General features: G+C 39.9%; 1 protein-coding gene across 1 annotated transcript in view; it reads left to right on the top strand.

Moving 5' to 3' along the window:
- LOC105473381 (potassium calcium-activated channel subfamily M regulatory beta subunit 4) overlaps positions 1–3011 on the top strand; it is a 62108-nt gene extending 59097 nt beyond the window's left edge. The window contains exon 3 of the mRNA XM_011727172.3: positions 2284–3011. Within this exon, the coding sequence (XP_011725474.1) occupies positions 2284–2452 (169 nt within the window). The 3' untranslated portion in view covers positions 2453–3011. The remainder of the gene's footprint in view (positions 1–2283) is intronic.
- Positions 3012–16013: the final 13002 nt, after the last annotated feature.

Raw genomic sequence — 16013 nt, 5'->3', positions numbered from 1 at the left:
TAGGTCTACAGGCATGTAGTTTTTTGTAGAGACAGGATTTCGCTATGTTGCCCAGGTTGGTCTTGAACTCCTGGTCTCAAGCAATCTGCCCGCCTCTGTCTCCCAAAGTGCTGTGATTACAGGCATGAGCCACTGTGCCCAGCCATCTTAACCATTTTAAAATGTACACTTCAGTGATACTAAGTAAAATTCACATTCTTGTGCACCCTTAGCCATTTTGATGAAGAATTTAAGACTCATTTTTGTATCAGTGGATTATGGGGGAGCATAACAGTCCTTCACAGAAAGAAGGAAAGAGCATCCTGAGAGACAGCTTTTACCTTCCCTCACACACTTAGGGAGAGGTTTCTGACAGCTGTGAGCACTGTACCTGGGAAAAGAATCATGGCAGTGCTGGGATGGGGATTTCAGACTCTCAAATATGATTCTGGCTATCCTGTGTCCTGACTCTTTTTAGACCTCAGCCTTGACTTTTTTAGACTTCAGTCATGAAGTTTCTTGAAAATTTGCATGGATAATAAGGCTGCAAGCAACATCTTTTTGTAGAATAGCAGAAATGACAATGTCATAGCCCTAATGGGCCTTACAGAAGAAAAGAATATATACATCAATATATACACATATACTAATGGTAGCACAAGTCTTGGAGATAATTTAATGCTATAGGAATTCCAAAAAAAGGCACAGTTTCTGAAAGCTGGGATGATTGTTGCCTAATTGTTAAAATGACTCTGCATTTACTTAATATAAATTTTAATTGAAATACTATGAAATAAAACATCAATAGAAATCTTGTATTATGTACAAAATTTGAAATTACACTGTGCATCAAAGGAAAAAATGCAAGGATTTTGTAATTTCAAAGCCAGTCGGTAAAACTATTTATGTTAATGGCACATGATAGCTCCACCATAAGTAAAAAGAAATATTCAACGCCCTTTGTCAATCTTCAGGGAAAATGGGTTCTGAATTATGAGAGCTGTGACTAATGAGTGATTTTCAGGAATGTATTTCTGTGTTAGATGCACTATTCTTGTGCTCTGAAGGCTTTGATGTTCTTAAGGGCAGTTGGACTCATTATTCTGCATTATTTTCATTTTTTTCTGGCGGAAACATAGCTACTCTAGTGTAACACAGCAAACCTTGTGGATGAAATGGAAATATCTTACAAAATGTAAACCTCTTGTATTAAAAAGTTAAATTCCTGCCGGGTGCGGTGGCTCACACCTGTAATCCCAGTGCTTTGGGAGGCCAAGGCTGGCGAATCATGAGATCAGGATATCCAGACCATTCTGGCTAACACGGTGAAACCCCGTCTCTACTAAAAATGCAAAAAAATTAGCCAGGCATGGTGGTGGGTGCCGGCAGTCCCAGCTACTCAGGAGGCTGAGGCAGAGATTGCAGTTAGCTGAGATGGCGCCACTGCACTCCAGCCTGGGTGAGAGAACGAGACTCCATCTCAAAAAAATAAAATAAAATTTCTTCCAGGATCTCTTTCTAATGGCCAAAGATTAGAGATCATGGCTTGTGGAGCAAATCTCATCTTCACTTTCTGTGAATGGGACCAATGCAGGAATTGGAAAATAGAGCCTCACATTGACAAGACAGAAATCTATTGCTAGGACTTCGCGAGATTTATCAAGAAAGTGGTCAGTGTTTTAAAGTGATGGCTAATTTCACCCAGAAGCATGGGAAAAGGCATTCATTCAGCCATTGTCTGCTTATTAATAAAAACCTCTAGTTTACATAGTGAAGCCGAGTTGCCCTGAGAGTGACACCAGCTGTCTTTCTGACTGAATTCAAGCAGTGGCTTTAACTGACCTTTTTTTTTTTTTCTGAATTAAGATCACTGGGGCCACACCTGTGAGCTAAGGTCTAGTTCTGATTTATCGGAGAATGCTCACCCGTCAGTAATTTTTTGACTGATTCAAACCCCTTGACCAGTGGACATTAGAGGATGAATGAGAAAGTGGAATACATTAAGTAACTTAGAATGAAGGAAAATCATAGCATAAGAAATACATTTTTGACATTTTGTAACATGTAAATTATATTATCATTAATGTGTAAATTTGCACCAGTTACGTGACTCAAGAGCTCAAAACTTTCTGTAATGGGTTTGAAGCACAAAAATACAGTGTTTATAGTCAGAGGGCAGCCTTTACTTTCAGTAATGGTTATTCCCTATGGGCTGGAAAGCAAATTTGGCTTTAGGTTGTAAAGAGTTTTCCAGTGCCAAGGCATTTGACTGCCCTTTTTTTCTTATTCTCCGTTGTCTTGCAGACCAGACGACGTGCTTCTGCATCGCACTCATGATGAGATTGTCCTCCTGCATTGCTTCCTCTGGCCCCTGGTGACATTTGTGGTGGGCGTTCTCATTGTGGTCCTGACCATCTGTGCCAAGAGCTTGGCGGTCAAGGCGGAAGCCATGAAGAAGCGCAAGTTCTCTTAAAGGGGGAGGAGGCTTGTGGAAAGCAAAGCACAGAAGCTGCACTCATCGGCACGCGTCCACCTGCGGAACCCGTGTTTCCTGGCGCAGGAGATGGACAGGGCCACGACAGGGCTCTGAGAGGCTCATCCCTCAGTGGCAACAGAAACAGGCACAACTGGAAGACTTGGAACCTCAAAGCTTGTATTCCATCTGCTGTAGCAGTGGCTAAAGGGTCAAGCTCTTAGCTGTATGGAGTAACTATTTCAGAAAACCCTATAAGAAGTTCATTTTCTTTCAAAAGTAACAGTATATTATTTGTACAGTGTAGTATACAAACCATTATGATTTATGCTACTTAAAAATATTAAAATAGAGTGATCTGTGTTATTTTCTATTTCCTTTTTTATGCTTAGAACACCAGGGTTTAAAAAAAAGAAAAGGTGAGGACATCTGGGTTTCATTTGCTTCTGCTAGGTTAAACTTTTACTTGACAACAAGGATTCCTGCTGAAGTCTGAACCTTACTGTGTAACCCTCAGTTTCCACTATTAAAGAGTATCTTTTGACGTCTGCTTGGAAAACGAATAGTACACTGGTAACTCAGTCTCCAGTCACCTCTGTGTCTCTTAAGCAAGACATTCTAAAAGATTGGGAAAACATCCTCCAACACCTGCCTTTGCCTAACCATTATTTTTCACCAGATTACTTCTTAAGAGAGGGAGGTGATTCTGAAGAAGGTTTCTATCTCAAAAAGCACTGGGCTTCTTTATTCATCTGTTCTTGTTGTTTTTGATGGATTTTTTAAAATTTGTGTGCAATACAATATACACGATGTGAAGGACACTCTTCAGCTTAGTGAAATGCTGTTTTCTTTTTTTTTTTTTTTGTAGGTCAGAAACAAACATCAAAATCAGTTCAAGCATTTTGGGTTTTTTTTTCTTTGTCCTTGCCTTGATGTTATGAATATTAAAACAGGAGGATTGCTGCCATTGTTCAGTTTGCTTGGACAAACCTGGAGATGCAACCCAGCTCACATCATTGCTATTGATGAGCTTTCTGTGCCTTTATCAAAAGTTTATTGAGAAGACCATATTTCTTCGTATCTGTTTATAAACTCAAATTCCAAGTATCAAATCGCAGGTCTCAGTGAACATCAAACCTACTTACTACACAGAATCAAACCTTTGTTTAGGTGAGATGTACATCATTAGTGGAGGAACAACTGACAACATAATTTCGTTTTGTTTTCTTGTGATACTCTTCAGACATGCTTCTATTAGAATAAAGGTAAACTGGAATGTAGACAAGTTCCCCTCAGTTATTTCCATGGGGCTGTAAAATATATATATGGAATGATGGTTTCCTGACTTTTAGTCCACATACCAATGTTTTCTTTTTTTCTTTTTTCTTTTTTCTTTTTTTTTTTTTTTTTGAGATGGTGTCTCGCTCTGTCGCCAGGCTGGAGTGCAGTGGCGTGATCTTGGCTCACTGCAATCTCTGCCTCCTAGGTTCAAGTCATTCCCCTGCCTCAGCCTCCCGAGTAACTGGGACTACAGGCATGCACCACCACACCTGGTTAATTTTTTGTATTTTAGTAAAGATGGGGTTTCACCATGTTGGCCAGAATGGTCTAGATCTCCTGACCTTGTGATCTACCCACCTTGGCCTCCCAAAGTGCTGGGATTATAGGCCAGTGTTTTCTTAATCTTAGAATGTGAGTAACTGAAAATCATAGTCTGTGGAAAGGTGTTGAATTGAGTATAATCTTCTGTTTATTTTTGTGTTTTGTTTTTTAACAGATGGGGGTCTTGCTGTGTTGCCCAGGATGGAGTGCAGTAGCTACTCACAGGTGTGATCATAGCGCACTGCAGCCTCAAGCTCCTGGGCTCAAGCAATCCTCCTGCCTCAGCCTCCCAAGTATCTGGGGTTACTGGTGTGCACCACCATGCTTGGCTCTAGTCATTTTTTTTTCTAATTCAAAAGTTACAGTTTCACTGTGAAAAAGGCCTTGAACACGCTATTTATGACATCTTTTGAGGCGGCTCCAGTGCCTTGACTTCAATCCCGGTTTCCGGTTGCAGCATCCTTGTTGTCTTAGCAACACAGTGAACTATTCTGAAGCATAGAGTAACACGAAACTGGAAGTCCAAGAAATCATCTCTGCATCACATTATGGGAGATGAAGTCTGCTTTATCCATTTTATCTTTATCCAGTTGTCTATGATTAATTGATTACAGAGTAGAGTAAAGTAGTGCATGGATATACATTTGTGTTGAAAAAAGGGGAAGTTGATATATATCAATCTTAGTTTTCATGTTTCAGTTTGATATACATTTACATTAAACGCTTCCCTTTATGCCAAAAAAGTATATGCAACTGTATTCTGTAGGTTGATTTTTGGAAAAGGGGAGAAGCACACTGAATTCATAAGGTCACGTGTAGTCTTAAGGTCTTACTTGCTTACAGCCAATTAAATTTGAAGCACCTTATTTATACTTGTTAAAGGTAAAACCCAAAGGAACAAGCAGAGGACATTTTAGGTTCATGAAAGGTAAATAAGCTTACCTTCTTAATGTTTTCATCCTCTTTTTGTATAAATCAGAAAATGATCTAAACTACTGTAACAAAGAGACCCCAAAATAATGATGGCTCATGTAAGGTAGTAATTTATTTTTTTCTCACATAGCAGTCCAGAAGTAGCTTCGTTTCACAAGGTATTCAAGGGATCTAGGATTCATCTACCTTGTTAGTTCTCTTAGTACCCAAGGGTATTGTTCTTTCCATGGTCAAAGCTGGCTCAAGACTTCCTAGCATGTGGAAAAAGAGGAAGTTGGGAGCAAGCTATTTCCTTTTTAGGAAATTACACCCATCACTTCTGCCCACAGTCCCTTCATGAATACTTACTACATAGCTATACCTAGCTTCAAGAAAGGCTGGGACGTGCCTCTAACTAGATGGACATGTGCCCTACTAAAACTCCAGGGAAAGGGTTCTATTACTAAAGCTAAAAAGAGGGTAGTTAATACCAGAATTAAAGACAAAAATGATAGCAGCCAATGGCCCATGCCATGATAATCTGCTGAGCAGGCATGATGGAGATCCCTTGCCCCAGCAGAAAGCGAGTTCCTTAGTGAAACCATGAATCTGCTATCTGGAAGAAACTCCCTTGTCCCTTGTCTTCTGTGGTCCCTGGTTTGACCTCTAGGAAAGTCTTGCTCATCAGCTTCTGTGGCTCCGTCTGAAACTTTGGAGGGCATCACAGGTTTTGCAGCCCCTGCTTGCTGGTGAGATTTTTAGACCTAGATTGCCTTAGAGACTGAAAAACATAGGCTTTTATAGGCCAGGGTTTTAGTTCCTTTGACTGTAATAAAGACTTCAATGCCGTTTTTAATGTTGATTGCTGACATCTTTGAAGCCTCACCTTTCCCTTTCCCCTTATGCTGCACATCTGGGCAAGCTGATGGAAGCATGGGTGCCTCCTCCTTTGGCCCCAGGAGGAAGTTCAAATCACACAAGCCCCGGCATACATACAGGAAGCTTCACCCCAGCTTCACACTCTAAGATGGATAAAAGCCAAACCAATTAAGCCGTTTCTCGACCCTTTTGGGAGCCTGCCCTATCTCCCTGGAAAGTCTCAGTATGTGAGTAATAAACCTTTTTATACCCATTTCTTGTGTGTGTGGCATTATCAGTCTCAGCATCTGAACTGAATTCATGGTGATTTTCTCTGAATTTTGGGAGGAGGAAGTTCATCTGACATCTTAAGGGTCATCATAGCATTGGTGACATCATTTTATCAAAAACACTAGAGATTTCCGTTTCATTTGCTTTCAGTCAGTTCATGTGAAAGTAGCCACAGCCAAAGAGCTGCTCTAGTTATAGTTCTTTAAGCCAGCAATGTGTTATTTATTAGTCACTGTGCTTGGCCCATACTTCTGTCCCTCAAATTAATGGCAGCCACCTTGAAGTCTTCTCCAACAATGAGTTTAAGTGGTGATGCAATATTCTTCATCTGGTCTTTTCTGCCGAAATGACTCCCATTGTCTGCCCAGAACACAATGGAGACTTTGTTTGTCTGTTTGAGACGGAGTCTTGCTCTGTTGCTCAGGCTGGAATGCAATGGCGCAATCTCGGCTCACTGCAACCCCTGCCTCCCGGTTCAAGCAATTTTCTTGCCTCAGCCTCCTGAGTAACTGAGATTACAGGCTTCCGCCACTACCCTGGCTAATTTTTGTATTTTTTAGTAAAGACAGGGTTTCACCATGTTGGCCAGGTTGATCTCAAACTCCCGACCTTCGGTGATCCACCCGTCTCAGCATCCCAAAGTGTTGAGATTACAGGTGTGAGCCTCCGTGCCCAGCCACAGTGGTGACTATTGAACAAAACTGAATAATAGTCACATCTCCTGCTCCCTGGAATGCAGAAGCAATTATACTTCAGAGATTGGTGTTATCTACTTGCAAACATTTTATTTTTTGACCTTACAGCAACTACTTTGATAGTACCTCACTAAAAACATCAGCAAGGAGACGCCAATATACATTGACCACTCTGGTTCTAAGTGCTTTCCCCATAGCTAGTCTGCCTTTCAAATTGTTGCTGGTGTCAGTTTTACCTAGTGATTGGTCAAAACATAACAAGGGTCTCTAGTTTTTCATCCTGCAATATCCGTTTCCATACTGCCGGTTGCCTGGCAACACAATACCAGAGCCACATATTTTAGATTTTTGTTATGATGGCACTTTTCCATTCCTGTGTATTAGTCAGCTAGAGCTGCATAACAAATAGCAAAGACTGGGTGGTTTAAACAACCAAAATTTGTTTTTTAACAGTTCTGAGGGCCAAAAGTTCAAGGTCAAAATGTTGGCAAGTTTGATTTCTCCTGAGGCCTCTCTCCTTGGCTTGCCGATGGCTCCCTTCTTGCTGTGTCCTTACACTAGGCACTTGTGCCCCTAATGTCTCCCTGTGTGTTCCAGTGTTCTCTTATGAGGACACCAGTTTCTCCCGAGGCCTCTCTCCTTGGCTTGCAGATGGCTCCCTTCTTGCAGTGTCCTTACATGGCCATTGGTCTAGGCACTTGTGCCCCTAATGTCTCCCTGTGTGTTCAAGTGTTCTCTTATAAGGACACCAGTCTTATGAGATTAGGGCCCCTCTCTATGACTTCATTTAACCTTAATTATCTCCTGAAAGGCCCTATCTTCCAATATAGTTACATTGGGGCTTTGGGCTTCAACTTATAAATTTTGGGGGCCTACAACTTAGTCCATAATATTCTGGTACCGAATTTAAAACTATTAGGGTGTAGGCTAAGCCACTGTAACAGAGAAACCCCCAAATACTATAGTTCCAATAAGATAATTTATTTTCTTTCTTGTAGCCATCAGGAGGTAACCCATGAAACTGTCCAGGGACTTATATTTATTCTACCATTATTTTTACTCTATTATTAGTTTATATTATTCTTATTATTATACTTATTCTACCACGTATTCTGTCATTCCCTAGAGTGTCCTCTTTACAGTTGTCAACATGTGGGATGGAGAAGAGAAAAGTAAAGGGCAAGCACATACATTTGAATAAAATGAGATAGAAGTTGCACACATCAAGTTTGTATATTCTTTTGGTAAGAAATTAACTGCAGAGGAACCTCTTGCTGATCAGCCTTGCCTTCTAAAACCTGGGACAGAGATTCTATTATTAAAACGAGGAAAGGGAGAATGAACCAGGGGGATGATTATCAGTTCCTTCCTACATTCCTCTTGTATACATCGTACATTTTGTATTGAGTATGAGAAGAGACTTGGACCTAAAAAGATAATAGTTTCCTGAAATTTAGATGATTCTTTACATTTTTATTTATCTAAAATTAAAGTTTACCTAATTTAGTTTAATTATTTTACTGATTAAAATTAATCAGAATTTTCTTAAAAATCAGTAAGAGATAAAAACATAAGGGAAGCTTTGTTGCTTTGCAAAATAGAGAGATATTTCAGGAAAGTAAGAGGAGAGGGCTGTCCTAGAGTATGGAGTACAGAAGTGGGACTTAGAAATAGCCAAGAGAGTTTGAAATATTCAACGAATATATACAATAAAATCTGTAGCCTTTTTTAAGAAAATTAGAATTTCCATCTCTCTGAATGTATTCCAGTTGTAAAAAAAAGTATTGAGTTTCCTATCATACGGAAGTTTTTACAATTGTAGGAAATAAGAAAATATTCAGAAGGCTACACAAGGTGTTAGAAAAGGGGACAGGGATATAATGGCTTACTAGCTTATTAGAATGAATTTGTTTCCTCATGAGGGATAATCTAGAGAAAAGAGGCATGGAATAAGAGCTTTGGAACCAAACAGTCTGAGATTGAATCCTGGCTCTCCCTTTTGGCATCTGTGTGATCTTGGGCAAGCTATGTAATTTCTATTACAGCTTTGTTATCTCAACTATAAAATGAGGCTGATACTGATATATCATTGGAGAGGACTAAATGAGACAATGCAAAATGTGTACTTAGCACAGTGCCTGATCCATAAATACTAACATGATGATGATGATGGTGGTGGTGGTGGTGGTGGTGGTGGTAGTCGTGATGTTGGTGATAATAACGGTGATGATGATGGTGGTACAGCATTAGTGCAGTAAAAAGGAAAAATGAACTCAAAACTAATTTTTCCTCAAAATCTGTGTTTTTATTTATCATATGCTTCTAACTTAGTCCCCACCAGTCTAAGACTAAAACAATATTGGGATTTTCCTTTTCTGAAGTTCTATCATTGGCAAGTTGTTTTTATTTCCAGAACTCCAACTCAGAAGAAATCACCTCGGAATTCATTGTCTATTTAACAAAGTCAAGATTCTTCAAGTTCTCCATTTTATTCAGTATTAAATAACTTTTAAAATATGGCTATCTTGAAAGTCTCCACTTCCTCATACTTAGCAATTTCTAGCATTATTAAAAAAATGTTACCTCTCTTTGATGCAAAGCAATTACTGGCATACTTCCTTCTCAGAGAGGAAATCCAAAGAACATGATCCTTTCTGCCTGGTCCCTGTACAACACTGAAAACAACTAGGGTAATTTTTTATTAATGCATTCTTTTAAAAGATGCAACATTTCTATCTCCAAGAAGTTTGAAATATATAAAATGTATCCTGTGTCTCATTATCGGGTCTCTGACTGAGAGTAACTTTTACAAAGGTTTTTAGTTTTTTTCCCCTCTATGCTTCCCGAAGAATGACTAATGAGGCTGATGAATGTCATCATAGGAGTGCCGCATTTCTGGCAGGTAGAAAAAGATCAAATTAGGGCTTGGATTTCCAAGTGACATCTCGAAACAATGAGAAATTCAAACAAGACTACCCTGAGTCTATGCAGGAATTGGTAATGTTTGAAATTTGGGAGAAATGTTTTAATTTTTGTGAAAGTCAGTGGTGTTAAAGGTCAGAAGTGTAACTACCTCCAGAGTTCTAGCATTCAGAGTAGTGAAGATGTGGTGAGAGTTAATGAAATAAAATCAAGAAAGGAAAAATATATATGTTGATGTCAGGAGATGTGCCTGGTTAAACGTCAGTTCTTGTTCACAGCAAGTAGAGATGTTCAGTCTTTCAGAGTTACTGCCACAGGCACGATACACCTTTCTCCACATCAGGAACCTGAGAATTGTTTTCTGTTTTCCCAATTCTACAAGGGTTTATAATTCACAGAACAGTGCAGGGATCGCTTTTGGACATTTGTCCCCTTTATCAGACAGCAGTTAATGAACTTGCATCTCTGCTTTAAGCTTAGGACACCTAGGTGAAAGCAGCCGCTGCTGAATTAGTGTGTACTTCATTAGAAAACGAACGTGAGGAAGATTCCTGGCGAAAGTATGGCAGTGGTTTCTGAGCCTGCGGGGCGGGCAGTGCTTAGTCAGAATCTCAGACCCTGATCCTCCAGCTCATTCTACCCCCAAAGAACAATATATACACATTTATTCTTCTGCCAGTGCCTGAAATCAAGCTTGATCAGCCATGGCAGTAGGATGGGAGGTGACCTAGAACAGACCATGGGAAAGTAAGAAGAGAGTCTTGGACTGGGATGATGTTGATGTGTTCTTGAGGATGTCTTTCTGCATACACCTAGCTGTCTGCTCTTATCACTAAGGTGGCCTAGAAAATATAGCCAAAGAAACATATACTGAATAATTGTGGGGTATAGTTCTATCCTGTTATCTGGTAAATATTAGATATATTTCTTCTCTATAGGATTTTCTGTATATGACCATAATGGATGAGACCCATCCATTCCCTGGCTTTTCTGTGATCTCAGCTGTGATTTCCAGATTATTATCTCTTGCCTTCCCCTGTTCCAATCTCTGTATGTATATCACAATAGCTCAGAAGTATTCCTAGGTCTCTGTCTCAAGCTTCCTGATGGACAGAAATTATAATAACAGAGTGATGGGACAAAATATTATCAGACAACATGGATAGGGAACCATTTGCCTGGCTCAGTTAATGTGTCCTTCTGAAAAGTTACTGAAATATATCAAACCATATAACAACCTTTTCCTAATACCTCAACATTTTCATTACACGCTCTGCAGTCCAGTTGCACTGTACTCTTCTCAGGACCTTGAGCCTCTCTTCTCATCAGGTTTCAATATCTGGTTCTTCTGATCCATCAGGTCTAAGCTTAAATATTGTCTCTTTCCGGAAGTCCTTTGTATGTATGGTGACCTTATGTAAGCAGATTTCTCCTGTCATTCTCTCCCTTCATGCCACTTTCTTCTTTTCTAGTACTTTTAATTGCTTTACTTCTTGATTTATTTGTGTACTTGTCTCTTATGTATCTCTCTTTCTAGTTCTAAGATTCGTGAAGGTAGAATAATGTTGATGGGCTTTTTTTTTCCACCACTGACACAGTGTCATATTTATGGAATGAATGAATGTCCTTCCCTGCCTTGGGAAATTTTATTCCACTTTCAAGGCCCAACCTCTTCCCTTTATGCTACCCCCAAGAATTAATCACTTCTTCCTCTGTGATCCCACAAAAATTTGTACATACATCTATCATTTTAAGAATTGAGCATTACAATAATTTATTTTGTGTTATATGGCTGTTAATTCACTGATTCTTCCTTACCGCTCCACCTTGTGAGACAAAAAACATAATTTATTGACCTTTTTGTCCATGTGATAATAATAATAATTCCCAACTCTTATTAAGTGCTTTCTGTGCATTTAAGGTTTTTTTAATCAAACAATATTCTAAACTCTTCATTAAAGGTTGGCAGAATGAGACATTCAGCATACTACCTAGGGCATAGTTAACCCTGTAAAATGTAAATGAATGCATAATAAATATCTATTCCAATCTTGGTCTTCAAAAGTTATGATGAAGATAAGGTAATGTATTTAAATATTATATAGCACTCTTTAAACAGATAGCAGAAAAATCACTGTGTTCACTATCAAATTACCCTCAAACATAGCAACTTACAACAACAAACGATTTTTATCTCACACAGTTTCTGAATTAGGAAGTAAGGAATATGGAAGTAGCTTAGCTGTAATTCTAAATTATTTTTGGTAAAATTATGCCACTTAGAAAGATAAGTCTATAGATTAGAGTTATCGTGGAATAAACATTAGATCGTTAGCAGGAAGCCTACAGAACTATAGTGAGGAACTTTTCATAAGAATAGTGGGATTTGGCTGGGCACGGTGGCTCACGCCTGTAATACCAGCACTTTGGGAGGCCGAGGTGGGTGGATCACGAGATCAGGGATTCGAGACCAGCCTGACCAACATGGTGAAAACGTCTCTACTAAAAATACAAAAATTAGCCGGGCGTGGTTGCAGGCGCCTGTAGTCCCAGCTACTCAGGAGGCTGAGGCAGGAGAATTGCTTGAACCCGGGAGGTGGAGGTTGCAGTGAGCTGAGATTGCGCCACTGCACTCCAGCCTGGGCGACAGAGCAAGACTCCGTCTCAAAAAACAAAACAAAACAAAAGAATAGTGGGATTTGATATATTTGGTAAGAATAGTGTATTTGACAGACATCTTAGAACAAAAAGTGAGCAAAGTTCAATTGTCTGCTTTCTTTGGGGAGGGGAATGAAGAGGCTTCCAAAAGAAGTAACTGGAGACTTCAGGGATAGTCTTTTTAATAACTTTAGATAGCTTTCAAGAGTAGATACTGAAACATACATGACCTTTAAACTTTCCTCACTTTTTGTGAACAGCCTTAAGCCAGAAATAGGGCTTAACACTGCCTTCCCCATGCAAACACTGAAATTGGAAATAGCCCTATGGCCAGATCTTTAACACCTAACTGAAATTTTTGAAAGAGGCCTAGACACTGGGCATGGTGGCTCACACCTGTAATCCTAGCACTTTGGGAGGCTGAGGCGGGTGGATCACCTGAGGTTGGGAGTCTGAGACCAGCCTGACCGACATGCAGAAACCCGTTCCTACTAAAAATACAAAATTAGCCGGGCATGGTGATGCATGCCTGTAATCCCAGCTACTCGGGAGGCTGAGGCAGGAGAGTCACCTGAACCTGGGAGGTGGAGGTTGCAGTGAGCCAAGATCATGTCATTGCACTCCAGCCTTGGCAACAAGAGTGAAACTCCGTCTAAAAACAAGCAAACAAATAAAGGGCCTAGAGCCCTCAGACCTAGAATAAACTTATGCCTTTACAGATAAAAACTAATAAAAGCATCCAGGGAAAGAAGACCCTTGAAAAAGAAGTATATAAATACTGCAAACAGAAAAGATATTGGAAAAACAATTGTGCTAGTTAACAAACTGAAGGGGAGAAAAAGTCAGTGAAAAATAAAGTTGCTCTAAGGGGAACTCAAGTACCCAATTAGCCATTTTATTCTTAAATTCACGAGAAAATTTTACTTAAATGTTATAGAACAGTCTTGAAAATGTTTTTTTGGTAATGAGTATTAGAATACCTAACTTTAACTCTGGTGCTATGATATCACATCTCCCAGAAGGTCAACAAAGCACTCAGGTGGTGGGATCTATTGTGTAAATGAATCTGCCAGATGAACTGCTCCACTGAACACCTCTTCTTTGAGAACCACAGGGAGTTCCCTATTAAAACACAGGCCAAGGCTAGTTTGAAAATGTACTGGTATCCTTGTGTCTAAATCAAACTCAAATTGAAGATCTCCATAATGTCCTGTACTAGGCTCCTTATGGACTGAAAGTTCTACTGATATACATAGTGTAGGGGAGGAAAAACTTTTCTTCAACACTCTTTGGTTCAGTAACTGGGACCCTACAAATTAAACTGACCAAAAACAGGCTAGCGGGATAAATAGTTATGTATGCACCCAGAGGCGTCCACAGAAACAAAATGAAGACACAAAGAAGCAGTTAGACTTGGAGGCTTATATAGCATTTTAACAAACAGCAGTATAAAGAAGTGGCAAGACAAAGGAAAGGGAGTTGAGCCTTGTAGGGGTGGTAATTGGTGGATTTTCCTCGTATGAAAGAGGGAAAGGAGGACATATTCTTAAACAAAAATGTATACCCTGCTTTTAAGCAAGTACGGGGAGGGCAGAGAGCTTTTCTGTGCCTGCTATTTCTTGATTGCCTTCAGCTTAAAATAATTCTTATGTGAAAATGGTAAATTTTGGGGTGGCATACTCTGATCAGTAGAATTCAGTAGAATTCTGATTCAGTAGAATTTTTAGGGCTGAATCAAGGTTATGTTGACACATTCAAAACATATTGAAGCTTGCACAATAACTTCTAAAAACAGTAAAGAACTAAAATCAATAGTTGAAAGCTTAATTTAAAAAAGACTCTCTGGCTGGGCGTGGTGGCTCACGCCTATAATCCCAGCACTTTGGGAGGTCAAGGCAGGCGGATGACCTGAGGTCGGAAGTTCGAGACCAGCGTGACCAACATGGAGAAACCCCATCTCTACTAAAAATACAAAAAAATTAGCCAGGTGTGGTAGTGCACACCTGTAATCTCAGCAACTCAGGAGGCTAAGGCAGGAGAATCACTTGAACCTGGGAGGCAGAGGTTGCAGTGAGCCAAGATTGTGCCATTGCACTCTAGCCTAGGCAACAAGAGCGAAACTCCATCTCAAAAAAAAAAAAACAACCACCTCACCGTAGCTCATACTGGTCCTTATGTCGAATAACACAATCTGCAAGGATAGAGATTAGTTCAGTACCTCAGGGTCATAAACAAAAAGGCCATTCCCTAACTTTCTGTATACTAAGCCCTAATACTAATTTCTTGTAGAGTTACATATTCTGGACTTAGAAATCTGTGCTATGCCCTCTTTAGTGGTTCCTTAGGGTAGATTGAAATAGTTAATCCTGCTCGCTTTTTCCTGGTAAAGTCAACAATATGCTTTGACAATTCTGCTTTAGTGATTTACTTTTTTTTCACAAGTTCATGACTAGGACCTTGTGAACCTTAAATTTCCTTGAAACTCTACTTGTATCCGATATGTAGATGACCCGTTCTTACATACTAAAATTGGATTGAGCTCTGTCATTTATGTTCTTACAGTTTTAACTCAGAAAGGACTTAAAGTTAGAAGGAAAGTTATAATTTTGTCAAAATAGATTGTGTAACTTAGAGCAAGATTTATTCAAGAGTAAATACCCCACTTAGGACAGAGGAAAAACCATTCAACACTTTTCCAGGCCAAAGCTACACACCATGATATACACCTGTAGTCCTAGCTTCTCAGGAGGCTAGGTCAGGAGATCAAAACCATCCTGGCTAACATGGTGAAACCCCATCTCTACTAAAAATACAAAAAATTAGCTGGGAGTAGCGGCGTGGGCCTATAGTCCCAGCTGCTGGGGAGGCCTAGGCAGGAGAGTGGCGTGAACCCGGGAGGCGGAGTTTGCAGTGAGCCCAGATCGCGCCACTGCACTCCAGCCTGGGCGACAGAGTGAGACTCCGTCTCAAAAAAAAGAAAAAAAAAAAAAAAGTTCAATGAGCTTGTTCAACAATGGCCTGACTGGTTGAGTTATAAAAAATACCTGTTTTGTGTTGTATGTGCCAAAGTTGCAATGCATATGCAAATCAAGTGCTAAGATAGCAAGGACCATTATCAGTTTTTACAGTTTTTAGAAGGCCTGAGGTCATAATAGATTTTAAAAATTAGCAATTTTATCTTTAGTTTTTTCTTCAGTCCGGGGAGTAGCAAGTTTCAGGCCCGTATAAGTGTCCACAGTAACGTGGAGAAATTTAAAGCGTCCAAAGGGTGGATGCTGAGTAATATCAGTTTGCCAGATAGCATTAGGTGCCAGACCTCATGGGTTGACACCAAGTTCCAATGAAAAAGGGGAGAGAGCATGCCGTTGGCAATCAGGACAAGTTGTAATAATCATGCGAGCTTGAGCAAGCATTAAATGAAACTTGTTTAAGACCGCGGGCGTTCTGATGAAAAAAGGAATGATCACCTTGAGCTTGCAAAAATGCAGGAGAGTCTGCAAACCACATCTGTGGTTGTACCAGAGCATCAACTCAAACATTCCCTTCTGACAAGGGACCAGGTAGCCCAGAATGAGAGCAAATGTGTGTGATACAAAGAGGGTGATGTTGGGCACAAAGGAGCT

The sequence above is a fragment of the Macaca nemestrina genome, chromosome 10 (genome assembly GCF_043159975.1).
Source record: "Macaca nemestrina isolate mMacNem1 chromosome 10, mMacNem.hap1, whole genome shotgun sequence".
In the NCBI taxonomy this organism is placed as follows: domain Eukaryota; kingdom Metazoa; phylum Chordata; class Mammalia; order Primates; family Cercopithecidae; genus Macaca; species Macaca nemestrina.
Note: the sequence above shows the minus strand (reverse complement) of the source record. Positions and strands in the feature narration are given on the sequence as shown.